The 15,042-nt window shown below is 42.2% G+C and overlaps 1 protein-coding gene across 1 annotated transcript in view; it reads right to left on the reverse strand.

Annotated features, from left to right (window-relative positions):
• Window positions 1-15,042, reverse strand: part of xylt1 (xylosyltransferase I) — a 79,333-nt gene that overhangs the window by 33,949 nt on the left and 30,342 nt on the right. Inside the window, exon 2 of the mRNA XM_079337353.1 lies at window positions 1,512-2,100. Coding sequence (XP_079193479.1) covers window positions 1,512-2,100 — 589 coding nt within the window. The remainder of the gene's footprint in view (window positions 1-1,511; window positions 2,101-15,042) is intronic.

A 15,042-nucleotide genomic window follows, 5' to 3' on the forward strand; every position in this document is an offset into this window, starting at 1 on the left:
ACTCCTGCACTTGGGAAAGGGGAATATACAAAAGATGCTAAGTCACGGTGCCTCCTTGAGTTCTCATAACATGAGCGAGGGCCAGGAAGGTATCTGACTGGAACAGACGGGATGTATTATAACTTTCTCCTCCTCTCCTGCTGTCCATGCTGTATTCAGTCCCCTACCATGTGTATAAATGCTACTGTGTGTATGTGCTGTTCCTTCAACATGGTTGCTGATGCATGCGGCTTGCTTATGGTGGCATCCACAGCAGATTATGTTTACAGAATTCACAACCAGATTCCAGATGTCTTTTATTTCTTTAGTGACGAAAAGCCTCAGAGAAAGTGTTTGCGTGAGGGTGTTATGAAAAAGAAAGAAGAATCTGTGTTCTGTGGCCAGCTTGACAAAACAAATGAAAAATCTGAAACGATTTTGAGTGAATACAAGTAGAATCCCCATTTCTCCAACAATTTACACCACCAATTATAATTTACTGTTGAAAAAAAAGCATTTCTTGTGTTCGATGAGAATCGCAATTATGTGCAGGAAACGTTGTTTTACCATGCAGGGTGGTCAATCAGCTGTGATTGTAATCAGCTTTGCAGTTACCCTATTCTTTTTCTCATTTGCTTTAAAAAAAAGAACCTACAACAATGGCGTTTCATAGAAATGACTGTGGAGAAATGACATGTCAAAAACAGTTTGGAGAAGGGACATTGCCAACCTGTCAGCATGTTTACCACAAAGCTTTTCACTGTGTTTTGTACTTTAGTTACTCCATAATCAACTCAAGATAAAATGGCTTATTGATTTCCTGAGTTTGTATCTATTTGGGCTTCTCAATATGATTTGAAAATATGCTTTAAAGAGTACTTTAGCAATGAGTTCTTAAGAGTGGCATCTGTTTTTACTGCTGTCATTTAACTGTTTCATCTGGAGTGTCTATTAATCCCAATATATCCAACAGTTTGCTGAGTGAATGCTTGGAGTGTTTGGCAAGCAAGCATGTGAATAAACATCAAATATTACTCAGCGTTAATGCATCAGAAACATTTAGCTTTGGATAATTCACCTTCGATTTTTGTTTCTCTTTTACTGGTGCACAGCTTTTGCTGTTTTCAGGGTCCAATGAGAAAAGGTGGTGTGAAGTGTTTCTATGCAACAACCCATTTTATGCAAGAGCTGAATGGACAGGTCTATGGTATGTGAGTATTATGTGTATGTTTTATGCTGTTAATAAATTGTAAAAGTGAATTATATTTGTAGATCCCTAACTTCCACTGCAGTCGATTTTTTATTTACCTTAATAGAAAAATGAGATAGTCAAAACCTTGAATGTCACTATGTAAAACATTGGTTAACATTAACAAGATTGAATGTAAACCACCCTATAGTAAGTATCGACCCACTGTGTATGACAGTTTTTGTACAGAATACAAAGCGACTGCACTAAGTTAGCGGTGATAACCATTTCTATTAACTTTAATGTAGTAATCAATCTTTAATCATAGTGCTTAATGACTCACCCTCAATTGGGCAGTAGCGAGTGACCTTCTCAGGCATTAACTGCCCCTCCTTGTGTCTGCAGTACACCTCAGCAATCTGTTGCCGACACTCTTTGCTTTTGGCTCTGGATAGAGCTGAGATGGCTTCCTTTCCACTGATCTCACACTTTGGCGGCTGGTCGTAGGTCACCTCCAGTGGTGCTGCCGTCGCCTGCCTCCTGTGTGGGTGTTGATGTCTGTGCTGTGACTGCGCCTGCTGGACCTGTGAGGCATGGTAGTGCTGTGGTGACACTCCCGCCACACTCTGCACACCCGGGTAGGAGGCATTGTTGCTGACAACCAGCGACTGGTGACCTACAGGCAGGACTTCGTTGGAGCTGCGGCCCAGACTGGGTGAGCTCTCCCTCCAGGCCTGCTGCTGTGCGTGGGCTTTCTCCTGCAGGTGTTCCCGCTGCTGTTTGCTGCTGGTGGCTCCTACGGACTGCCGGTGTGGCTGTGAGCGTGCACCAAAGTTACTATTGTCTATGTTCTCAAAGTCTTTTGGCACAGAGTTCTCATTGTTGCTGTCCACTCTATTTTTCTCCTTTGGGCGGTGGGAGTAATATCCATCCTGGAACAAAAGAGACAAGAGAAGCGTTGGGTAAATGATGTGTGGTGTGAAAAAGGGGGGATGGAGGACACAAACAAGTAAACAAGATCAGAATTGAGTAAGCACGGTGCATATCAAATGTCAGATTTACAATCAATGTGTCATGAATGAGTGGGCAGAGCTGCATTGAACCGTGAAGCATGAAATAAAGTAGCGAGGTATTGAGGAAGGGGGCTACAAGGTGTAAACTAACTGTGGAGGTGATGCAGGGCTGCAGGCTCTGCGGCTCCTTGCCGTCATCAGATTAGCCCAGGTTTCAATTAGATTCTCCCTCAAATGGACCCAGCACCCCGTAAACAGATTACCAAGGAGGGATAAAGGGCCAGAATATGACTGTGAGATAGGGTGGCTGTTTGTGTTTGTGTGTGTGCGTTCTTTTTTTTAGTGGAGCCATATGAGAATGTGAAGAAACTGTAGCGGCGTGGCGTTACTGAGAAGGCTGCACTTAACAATACATGTGTGTCTGTATATGTGAGATAGTGTTTGTGTGTGTGTGTGTGTGTGTGTGTGTGTGTGTGTGTGCGCTTGTGAATGTCTGAAAGTACAATTTCCGTGTCTTTCCAGGAGAATAGGCTAAAAGCGAAGGAGGGGCACAGGGGGGAGCAGAAGGCAGAAAAAGGGTAATGAGTGAAAGTAGGGAGTGCAAGGCGATGGAGCACTGACACGAGACATGGGTTGCTGTTTCCAGGCAGCGCAGGCTTTCTCCACTGAAAGGTACAGCGACGCATCAAAAGGAAAACTTAAAAAATCAGCCTGACTTCCACACCACTGTCGCACACCTTGCTAGACAAACAAGAGATGATGGGGAAAAGTGAGGGGTACGGAACGACAAACCGCAGCTGAGAAAAGATAGCTTACAAGAACACAGGTCTCTGATGTGTTTCTCCATTTACAAGACACGGAAAAGAGAAGAGAAAAGGGGAGCTAAGTGCCATATGAGGTAGGTGAGACAGAATAAAAGCAGGTAGGTGAGAGCCAAAGAAAGTTTGATGCTATTGTGAGGCATCCAAAAAAGCATGGAAATGTCTTTCAGCCCTAAGGCAAGGCCTGTTATCAGCCCATCAACTGTTCCTCTCTGCAAACACCTTGTAGTAGCACAATTACAAAGGTGGCTGCATGAAACACTTTCACATTCTGGGAGACAGAAAGTGGGATGATAGTAACAGAAGTGAAACAAGGAACAACAAGCCAGATAAAAAGGGGGAATATTATTCTCATTGTCAACTCCTTTAAGCTGCTTCCTTGGCAGAGCTCTGATTCTTACAGGCCTACCTCTAAGCTTCTGCATCTTTTTTCTCCCCATATATGTCTGACTCCTCTTCAATCTTTGCCTTTCCCCCTCTTTTTTTCCTTCCACACATCCTGATTTCACCCATGCCCTCATCTCTCATTCCTTCTGCTCCTCACCTCGCTCCCTTCTCCCATCATCTTCTCCCCATTTCACGTCTCTCACACCTCTTATTCGCTTTCACATTTATTCTCGGCTTCACCCCTGCCAACACCTCTCCCCTCCTTGTCTCTCTGTACTTTCTTTACCCTTCTAGTTTCAACAGACCGTATTGTCTGAATGGCAGAACCTGCTAATCCTGCGTGTAACAGCTGCTTAGGCCAGTGATCACCTAAAAAGAAATCCCTACTTGCTGAGTTTGAAAGGGAATGCTTTAGGAGGCTAATCCATGCAGTGCAAGTCACTGGATGTTTGCAGAGGTAAAATAAGGCTGTGTATTCATGATTTGTGTCTACATTGCAAACTCTGAGGTTTTTTTTTTACTTAAAGAGTACAAGTGGAGAAGACACAGCATGTTTCTTCTGGATACAGAGGGATACTTTAACTTAAGCCCAACAGTGAGAGACAAAAGCAAAGGGACCATGTCAAATTGGACAGTGCCCAACAAGGTCAAGTAAACTTACGTAAGAGTCACAAAAACTAACTTAGAAAAAAAAATAGCCGATAAAGAAGTCTCTATATTTTATATCAGCGATTTCATACTGTCTAGAGTATAGAAATCTACAAAAAAAGTATTCTAAGCCCTTCTTTACAAACAGGCTTACCTGAGACATGTCTGGCTGAAAAGCAAACAGCAGATAAATGTAGGGATGCAACAAGGGATTATTTTTGGATTCATCTATACCCTGAGTAAGACTTTAAAACTTTACAGAAAATCTCAATTTAAAATGTCTTACTGCTATTTAAAGTGGAGGCATAACCTGCACGAACGATTAAACGCCTCAGTTCAAAAAAGAAAAAAATAGAATTCTTGAGAAATTATCTAAATTTCAGGATATCAGACAACATATTTGGTATGTTTTATCTTACATGCCAACTTCTTACGGAGAATATCAATCATGATGATGATGTTGGAGCCAAGACATGATAAGCTAGGCATAAAGAGTACAGAAAAAAAACAGATAGCCCTTCCAGCATACACTCTATAAAACATGGACAGAGTTCCAGTGACTTCACCCATGGGTTTCTGAATGAGTGTTTTGAAGTCAAATCATAGTGGTCACAATAATGCTAACCCAACCTAACCTTAGCTTTGCCTCATTACAGGGGTAGGACCAAGACTACAAAGAAGCTATAAAGAAGGATACATTTAAGGTAACAATGAGACATCCCTCGACATGCTGCTGTGACTTAATGACTCTTTGAATTTTCCCTCTGAAGGACGTAACCTGCTTAATTTGGACATAGCCACATCTAGAAACAAGAAAAGAGACAGAGCCTCCTGGAAAACTGCTGTTACATGCTCACCTGTCAGTCAACTAATACCAACTCTAGTTATGCAAATGTGTGCACAATACTTAGCCTTAACATAATACAAACTTCAAGTATAAAAATACTCACCCCAGTACAGTTTTACTAACAAAGACATGAGCTATTCAGACCAAACACAATTTTGAGCCAGGCTGTAAACATGTTGAATTCTGCTGTAGACATGAGCATAAGGGGATTGCTTGGCTGTTGGAGTTCTCCTCAAGTGGACACTGTGGGAACTGCAATTCTTTTCCTCTTTTGCACGTTGCCTTCATTTTTCAACACTATAGGTTGCTGCTTGCTCTAAGCTCGTGGATTTTATTTTTTGTTTAAACTTTGTAAAAAGCGTAGCATAACATTAACAAGCTGATGTTTTTGCCAGACAATTCTTGTTAACAACCAGCCGAGAGACTTCAGGAAGTTACAGATATCAGTCAAGCTAGGTTAATCCACCAGCTGGTGGCTGAACCTTTTTCTTCACACAGACGTGAGAGTGGTAGTAATCTTCTGGCAGCGTTCCTAAATGTCCTTCCATTCCTTTAAGCTTCAGGTGAAATTAGTACACAGTGCCAACACATTACACACAGGCCACATTTGTCGGCTAATAACTGAGCTGACCATTCAACTGAACTGATAATGACATTGATTAATCAATGCTGACAGAATGTAATTATTCAAAGCAGTAATGTGGAGGAAAAAAGAAAGGAAACATCAAACCATTTTCTAAATATTTTGACCATCTGACTGGCTAATCAAGTAGTCATCAAAGCATGACATTGCTGTGAACCACACTACTTTCAATTCATCCCAACTCAATATAATTGTTTTACTTCAGTTAATATAAGCGTCACAAAGATGCAGATTTGTTGCAAATGAATTGACCCTGATAAGAGTCAGATGCAATGTGCTTTTTGTAAAATGGCGTAGAGATTCCTGTTGATAAATAGTTTTCACACAGTGCTCCCTTCTCCCTCCGCTCCCTCTCCCCCTGAGAGCAAAGGACTCCAGTGGCTGTGTTGCTCTTTAATCTCAGGGCCCGAGCTTGAAGCAGGAAGTGGTGGGGCACAGAATTAATCGTAGCATTGGAGATACGAGCTGTATTGGGCTGCAGATGTGGCTCGGAGCTAAGGGCAGCTATCGATTGTTACAGGGGGATATGTTTTCTACTACCTGGGAGTGTTGGGGAGGCCCAGCCAGGATTGCCTGGCATGCTGGTTCGGCACACTCACACAAATACACACACATACACACAAATGGCTCTCCTGGAGCTCTGCTGAGAAGTGAGGAAAAAGCAAGGGGGTAAACGTTAAAATCATCCATCACTGGGAGGTACATTTAGAGAGAGAGCCCTGTGGGGCTTAGAGTTTAAGCATCCCCCCGAGAATGGTTTAGTCCATTTCTCAATCGGTGCTGGCCCTTTTTCACTTCTCCCCATTTCCTCTGCCTCGCGGGGAAATATTTCACCTGTCCTTTTTTTCTCTCATTCTCTCTCTTTCTTTCTCTTCATTCTACACAATCTCCTTCGCAGCAGGGGAAAAAAACCCCCCACATATCTCTCTCTCAGCACCTGTCCAGCATCACCACCCTCTTCTCCTCCTCCCCTGGCCTGCATATCATCCCTCGTTCTAGGAAGGAAAGCAGTTCATCTGCTCCGCCCCCCCTACCTTCCATCCTAATGCCATCATTTACTGGTGCAGCCCCATGGTAGATGTGACGGGAGAGCCAGGTAGCGGCACATATCAGTTTCACCCCACCCCCTCAGTCAGCTTCCTTTAAGAGACATCATTCCTAAGGGCCCTGAGCTGAGATAAGCTTCAATGTGTGCCAGCAATGTGTTCTCTGTCAACACAAGCTGGTGCACGGACAGCCAGGTACACAGCCATACAACGCTATGCGTAACATAGATTGGAGTTGTTAAGAAATACAGCGCTGCCTGTGTGTGAGTAGGAGGTTGTTGAGTCACCTCGGCAGCGTGCAGGACGGCTTCTGCTCCGACCTGCCTGCCATTTGGCTAACAAGCTCAGATTAATTACCTCGATGGAATCCCTCTGGACTGAATCCCTGCAATACTCTAAGCAAGATGTGGCGTCTGGCATGACATGGGAGACTGATGTACTGACAAACTTAGTGCACAGCTGCTCGAGCACCTCAGGACACCTCGAGTAGAAACGCGTCCGGCTAGAGCCAGGGTTGACCTAAATGCTTAGAAGTCTACTTATCGTAGCTTATCAGCTGCTGAGTTTGGGTGTGAGAACGGCTGCTCTTTTCTGCTCTCTTGGATATACTGTTTAGGTATCAATTGCTATGGCAAGGTAGACTCAGCTCCAATTCACTAACATACAGCCAACAGTTAATATTCTCAAAGGGTCTTAACAGCAACTAACAATTTGAAAACGGGAAACAAATATGAAGATGAGTCATGGAGAGAGATTTTTTGATGCATCAGTCAAGTGGGACTCATATGAGATTTGGTGCTCACTTTCAAAGGTTTTCATTGCATTCTGTCTTCGTTATGAATATTTCCTGAGTCGCTGCTGCCTTTTACTCTCTCTTTCACCCTTAGGCAAATCCCTTCAATCCCCTTTCCTCCTGACGGCTAAAACTGGAGGAATGCTGGTCACATGCAATGTAAGTGTGTGTGTGTGTGTGTGTGTGTGTGTGCAAAATGCACGATTAGCGACAGCTCTGAATGAACCGGCTGGGTTTGGTATGCACAGAAGCCTCTTGTTGTGTGCCCTGCGACAAGCCCCCGAGCTAAAGTGGTGAAAAGGGAGTGTGCCTTTGTGTGCGCATATATGTGTGTGTGTGTGTGTGTGTGTGTGTGCAAACGTGTTACAAATACCTCCAGGAGACAGACAGTGAGAACCTCTGAAAACTACTTAACAGCTTTTGGTTTGGCAGTGGAAATATAGAGAAAGAATGCATTATCTTAGAAAAAAATGAAAATGTTTTTTTTAAAAGCCTCTTGTCTGGGAATTTCCTTTAACAGACGATAATAATCGGCTACTTATTGTTGAAACAACTGAACAAAGATCAAAGTCTTCCACAGACAGTGATCCTGGGCTAGAGGCTTGTTGGTGTTCACTTATAGCAGAGGGCAAAGGGGAACTCACAAATTGATCCTGAATTTCCAATTTAGTTGAACATTTTTGCGTTGGAATTATTTGGCCTCACAGACTATATTTGCATGGGAGCACGGCAAGAAGACAAAAAAAAAAAAAAAACAGAATTCTGCACTCTCAACCTCTCTAGAAAGAGGAAGATAGACTTCCTCTTTCTAGAATGAAAGTAACCTCTTGAAAAACAGGAAAGCCCTATATTAAAAACTCCACAAAAAAACAGTGGGGTTTTCACTGAGGAGTTCCCACCATACCTCGGTGGAATCAGAAATAGTTCTGCTTCACTCACCATCAGACGTTATTGGCCATCCCAACACTTCTGATCTTTTGCAATATTTTCACCAGTTTGATTTCATAATGCTTTACCCCCTCAACGTATGTTTTAGTGGTATACTCTTTGTAGATTTACATTCCTATAACATAACAGACAGAGGCAATTCTCCCCAACATTTGTTGGGGCCCCAGGCGAGAAATAATTGGTGGCCCTACAACCCGCATTTATCACCATTATGTCCCAACTCTTATTCCTCTTCCTCTTTGTTTCTGTTTCGATGTTTCCGTCATGTAGACAGCCAATCCCTCTCAATTGTTCTTTGTTGACTTTCATTGTCAAACTTTGGTTTTCACAGCAATAATGCAAGCAAGACAACAAGAGTAAGTGCTGCCAGATGGTGTCCCTTTAGGGAGGTTTTCTACGGTTATTCCAATTTCTGTGTTTTAAAGTTGGAGACCCCAAGCAGTTTTCTGACTGCCGGTTGACCTGCAGTGCCTCTGATCACAGAAATGATTTAATGGTAAAATACATCACATTGTTTTTTGCAGCTTGTAGAAAAACATTCAAACTGGGCCCCTAGGAGCACATACTCACTGTAGGACTGGTTTGTATTTACTGCTTGCACTACACTGCAAGCGAGCAAAAGCTGGCTAACTCTGCGTGCATAGCGTAAAAACCAACCATGTTTTATGTACTAGAAGCTCCTTAAAGTCCGTCTTTGGCCACAGATATAACAAAAAGGACTTTTCAGCACCCCTAAAAATCTGTGAATAACCTGCTAAGAAATTGTAGGTGGTGACGTGCCTGGAAAAACACTTTCCCGCACATTACTCTTGGAAAAAAAAAATAATTGGAATATATTCTTATTAAACAAGCAAAAATAATATCTGAGCAAACAATCCCCCCCCCCCCCCCAAATAAAAAAAAGGTCAAATTTCTACTTAAATAGATGCAATTTACACTTTCTCAGCACTAAAATGTATTTGTGTGGTAGCCCAAAGCGTATGTAAAAGTCGTAGAGATGGGAATGTTACGCCTGGATACTAAGGTAACAATAGAATACAAAAAAGATTTGGTCAGGAATAATTAAAGAGATTTATGGGAAATTCCTCTCCTCTCTAGGCAATTTGCACAGTAGCTGTTTTGGTCTCCAAATTGATGATTCTGTTCCACCTCTAAACATATTCAGTATAGCAACTTAAGTGTTTAAATGGATTTACTCTTAAATGAAAAAAATTATTCCAGTCTAACCTCATGTAGTACAGTCTTACATTATATGTCTATGTATGCATTCTTGACAATTAAAGTCATTATTTTCAGCTGTATGAAGCATCTGGAATCACTCTGCATAAGTGCAAACGAAAAATACATAAATTGTTAATGAGTCACTGAATGGGAATAATACTATGAAGAATCAGCCAACTGTTATGGAAAGTAAATGAAGTGAACGCTACAGAGGAAAAATGAGTAAATACAATAAATGTGTTTATATCAAGATTATTTTCCTCTGGAACTTACCCCCTAAATTGGATTACGAAAAAAAAAAGATTTGAGAGGAGACCTGAAATAACCTCATAAATTTATTCTGAGTGTGAACAAACAACAGGGGGACTCACACTGGGAAGGATATTAGAGCTAAAATCCCCAAAGCATGTGGCGAAAGAGAAGCCAGGCTGCAGTTTTGATTCGCCTTCCCCCTTTAAAAGTATTTTCTCGTCATCCCAACAGCTTACATAGTTAGATAACTTCACACACACACACGCAACAGTCACTCAAACGTGTACCTTACCTATAATGGATACACTCGCTCAATGCCCAAGTCGTGTCTGCATAAGTGTTTGATGTGCGTTAACTAGGGATGGCAATTTACTGTTATCTCTGCAGTCAAGTACTCTAATTACCTAATGAAAGAGTACTCGAGTACTTGCAGATTATTATTATTTGCATGATTATTATTTTTTATCATGAAAAAAATCTCACATCAGACGCAAGATTTTTTTATGCCTGTAAATGCCTGTGAAATGACATAAACACCCAGTAAAATGCCTTTATGCCTGTTATTCTTGTAAAATGTGTTCTGTGTTGTTTAACACTCTTAAAGAGCAGCCCCAAACACCCTGAACTCTCTGAAGCTCCTTCTATAAAACTTAATGGAAATATATCTCCAGTTACCGTTTTGGTAACAGGCTAACGAAGTGTGCTAACAGTGCTAATGACGTGACGCGAGACTGCCTCCGCTGTTTTCCAATTGTGTTTTAAGCATCAAACTAATATTTCATTGGTATGTAATTGTAACGCCACAAATCTTGCACTGAACGTCCTTTTTATCGTTTTGTCATCACTTTTCTTGACTGACATGTCGCAAGTGTAGCAGACAGTTCTGTATTTGTTGCTTTTTGCTTTCTGTCTAATTTGTCCCTTGAGAGTTGCCGTAGCTGCCTATTGTTTTTGTTGATATCTGGCTCGTGTGTACTGAAGCTGAAGCCGTGGCCGGACAAGTCATACTCTTGTATCCCGTTCATTATTTTCCTTGCTAGTATATTCAGTGAGGTGAAAATAAAAAGCTGTCTTCCAAGAATAACGCTGTATGAGCCAAAAGCAGCACTCGCACAGGTGCGCGAGTCATGACTTGGAACTCGAATAATCGAGTCAGTGGCTAGTACTCGAGTGCTCGAGCCCGTCCCTAGCGTTAACAGGTTAATGCTTTTACATGTTTGCAGACACCACACCTTCTCCACACCTCCGCCACACCTCCGTTCATCCAAAAAAAAACTCAGTTCGTCCCAAAACAGTTACTGAAGAAATCCAACAAGAAACTCCCTCGCAGCAGAGGCCAAAAGCCAGCGAGAGTTTGGGACCCAGGAGTTTGCCTCAGCGTTTATGTACAGAAGAGCATGGATTTTTTTTCTCAGCTGGAATACATTATAGGATATTGAAGTAAGTCTGTCTTGAAAAGTCTTTTTTTCCCTTCGGTCCTGGAATAGTTAAAAATGGAAATTAAGTGCAGAGCAAGGACGAGGGCAAAGTCTACTGTAAATGCAATGAGCCCTGTGCCATTCTTAAGCTGTGTTAATGCAAAACTGGTGATAAGTGTTTGAATGGTATGCAAGGACTTGCGGTCTATGAAGGATTATATAGACATAGTTACAATTGCCTTAATGCAATACATTCCTTGTGAAGTGATACATTTCTGCAAAGAGCAATACGTAACTCTGACAAAAAGCATTTAAACTGGTACTGCAGTTGAAATTCAAATCATCGGAGCGAGCTGTCTCCCCCCACATCCCAAATATTTATCCTATAGTTTTTACCATATTTCTGGTCTGGAAGCTCTTTTACAATGCCAAGGCTTTTTAGGTTGGGTGGAATCAGTTTATCTGAACCAGTTTACTTGCCCGCTTCCAATATCTGCAACACCTGTTGGTTTGCCATAATATTGGTCTTGTAGACTGATGGGCCATGTGGGAATGCCTTAGTGCGCTATCACACTGGCAATCCATGATATGCCTAAAGTACACTTCACCCCTGAAGTCCAGTTGCTTAAGCACAGTAGCACCCTTCCCTCCCTGGCACACTTGGAAAGAGTTGTTCTTCTGCACAAGCTCATGCAAGAGCATAAGCACGCAAGCACACAGCCTTTATTATAAAGAAATCCAGAGTATTCCGGCTGTATCTGATGAACTTGACTTAAAATAATCCACAAAGTATAGCTGTCATGTTCTATGTGTTGTTCTCTCTTGTGCAGATGCAGAATTAACCGCGGTTTACTTTTATTTTTTTAAATTGTATTTATGGTTGTGTCTGATTTAAATGACTCAAAAAATGCTTCACAGTCAGTAAAATAGATGTCTGCAGATGTGCGGACTAATCATCCCTTTTCTTCTCTCTCTTTTTTTTTTAAATCAGCCAGTTTGTAAACTAAGCACGCTTCATAAAAATATAAAGCTAAGCATGTGCTTTATAAACAACGTTATGTCCAAGAGGTAACGGTAGGCCCGGTTAGTCCTGCTGCATTGTGACTGCAGGCCGTGCTGGCCAGCGGGGGAATAGTGGAAGGGGGCAATCATGCTTGAGTCTGGCACCTCTTCCTTTTTTGTCTTTTATTTTCATAACTACTTCCTGTCGTCTGTCCTCCTCTGTCTCGTCGCTGGGTTAGTCCTGAGAGTTTGCACATGACAACAGGAATCTAAATCATATGGCTTATACAGTTTATCAACACTATACCTCTAAAAGGCATGAAAACCCTTTAGCAAGCCATGAGAAGATACTGGCAACTCTCCGACTGAGCCCCTTCCCCCCTTCTTTTCTCTAATACCGGCCTCTTATTTTCCGCCGTGAATAAAAACCCAGAACTTTACACCTCCAGCTTTGAATAGGCCCCATCAGGCGATTTCTGAGCCATATCTCACAAGGGCATGAAAAAGCCTTACCCTCCTCTCCTCTCCGCACACCTCCCCGTTCATCCATGAAATGACACCCCTATTTAATCAATTGTGAATCATGAAATTTTGCACAAGAGACCCCTTTTCTCCGTACTTGACAGTGATTGAACTGCACAGCCATGCAATTCCATTCACCACGGCGATGAGAAGAAAAGAGAGCGGGGGAGGGGCTGCACACTGTGCGGTGTTTGAGAGATGAAGGTGATTTCCCTATGACATCATGGGCCCCTGCTCAATGGCACCGCAACAGAGGCTCCCTTCTGTGCATTGAGGCCACATGGTCGGACAGAACAGTGGATTCCTACAGCTGATCTATAGGGGCGCAGAGTGTGTGTGTGCACATGTATTTGTGTGTGAATGGGGCAACAGAGGAACAGCCTTTTACACAAACACTTTACAGAGGTTTTACAAAGACTAAGGGTTAAGACTAAGGGGGGGAAGGAGAAGAAAGAGGCTATAAGAGGAAGATTACTAGTGGAGGAGGGCAAAGGAGACAGTTAGAGATAAAGCCTGAGAGAAATAGTAGTTTGGAGGAGGAAGGAGAAAAGAAGGGGGAAGAGACCCCTGATGGAAAAGGCCCCCCATTTTCTGCATGAAGGGGCTGGTGGGAACGACATGTGAATGTATGATGTAAAGTCTGTATGGAGTGTGTCAGTGCACATAGCCGAGATTCCAGGCTGCTGTGTGACATAACAGTGACAGGGCACGACCCCAGTGTGACCCCGGAGTACAGAGGTCAGATTGAATCCGCTTTCTGTCACTGCGGAATTGTTTTAGTTTTATGCCATAATCTATTCAATCAATAAATATATATATTTTTGTTGAGAATGAGGAAATTAAAAAAATTGGGGCTGTGATTGTGTGTAGCACTCATGGGCTTGAGTTTAAATTGAGTATGGTAATGTTCTGCAACTATTTCTCTTCACTTTGATTTCACTTCCACAAAACAATGACTAATTCTGATGGCCGAAACAGCCTTCAGAAATACATGATTGTGTAACCTGTACTCACAGATGTGCAAAACTCCCGAAAATGTCAAATGAGCTGCATTTTTGAAAGCATACAGCTGTACTTTTCAGCCGGAGTTTACCAAGGACAAAAGTCAATTGGTGAGATCTATATTAAGTCATAAAACACTTGTGTACTCTTTTCTGCTTGCCACTAGGTTCTTTTGAAATCTTTTGTTGATACTGCGTTTCCTTTCAATAGCTTGCATTATTATACAGTCAAAAACTTTTATTATAGCGTCAGACTAAACTATTGGTTATGTTGGATATGTTGTAAGCATTACGACTGCACTTTAGTGATCCAATAACTCTTCACTATCTACCATGAGATTACTTTCAGTCATTAAAAAAGTGCAGATGCCAATATTCCCTTTTGAATACATGTAAATACCCACAGCTTAATGATCCCCTGAAATTAGATAAACTGTCATCATATGTAAATCCTTCAAAACAAACACACTAAACTAAGATGTTGACCAACTTGTTACTTGGGTAATATTATACCTGCTTAGCATTAGCATGTTAGCAGTAAACCCAATCTGCTGATAAGGAAATCACAAGCGGGTTAGAGCTCATGCACATTTCTGCAAAGAGTAATATGTAACTCTGACTCAAAGCATTTAAAATAGGTTCTGAAATTCAAATCACAGGAGCGAGCTTTCCCCCCACCCCCGCTCCTCTCTAGAGTCAATGTGCACACAGGTTGTGATGTCACCAAGAAGAAGACGAAGAGGATTTACTTTATTGATCCCCGAAGGGAAATTGGGTTTTTACACTCTGGGAATCATGCAACACACACATAGGCAGATATATACACAATACACATGCACTAACAGATCCTATGGACATGCCCTAATGGAGAGATGTCAGAGTGAGGGAGCAGCTCCCGGCAGGTGCTGGTTGGGGGTATTTCAGTGCCTTGCCCAAAGGCAGTGCTCAGTCAGTGCCCTGTGCTCAGGAGGTAGTCTGGCATCTCTCTGGCTACCAGATCAATTTTCAGATTTTTGTTCACTTGGACTTGAACCGGTGACCCCCCCGGTTACCAACTCAAGCCCCTACGGACTGAGCTACAGCCACCTCGAACACTGAAGCTTCAGTGTTTAGCCAACTTGCATCTGTCTTGAAAAAATATTGTCTTGTTCTGAGATATTGGATTGTATACTGACAAAAAAAGGAAGAGTATGCCCAGATAGCTCGATAGCTAGTTTATTGATCCAGAGGGAAATTAAAAGAATCCAGTAGCAGTTAATAAAGACACGTACAACATGAAACACTTGCTACATCTAAACAACCTCTGTCCTCC

The sequence above is a fragment of the Symphodus melops genome (genome assembly GCF_947650265.1).
Source record: "Symphodus melops genome assembly, chromosome: 2".
Lineage (NCBI taxonomy): Eukaryota > Metazoa > Chordata > Actinopteri > Labriformes > Labridae > Symphodus > Symphodus melops.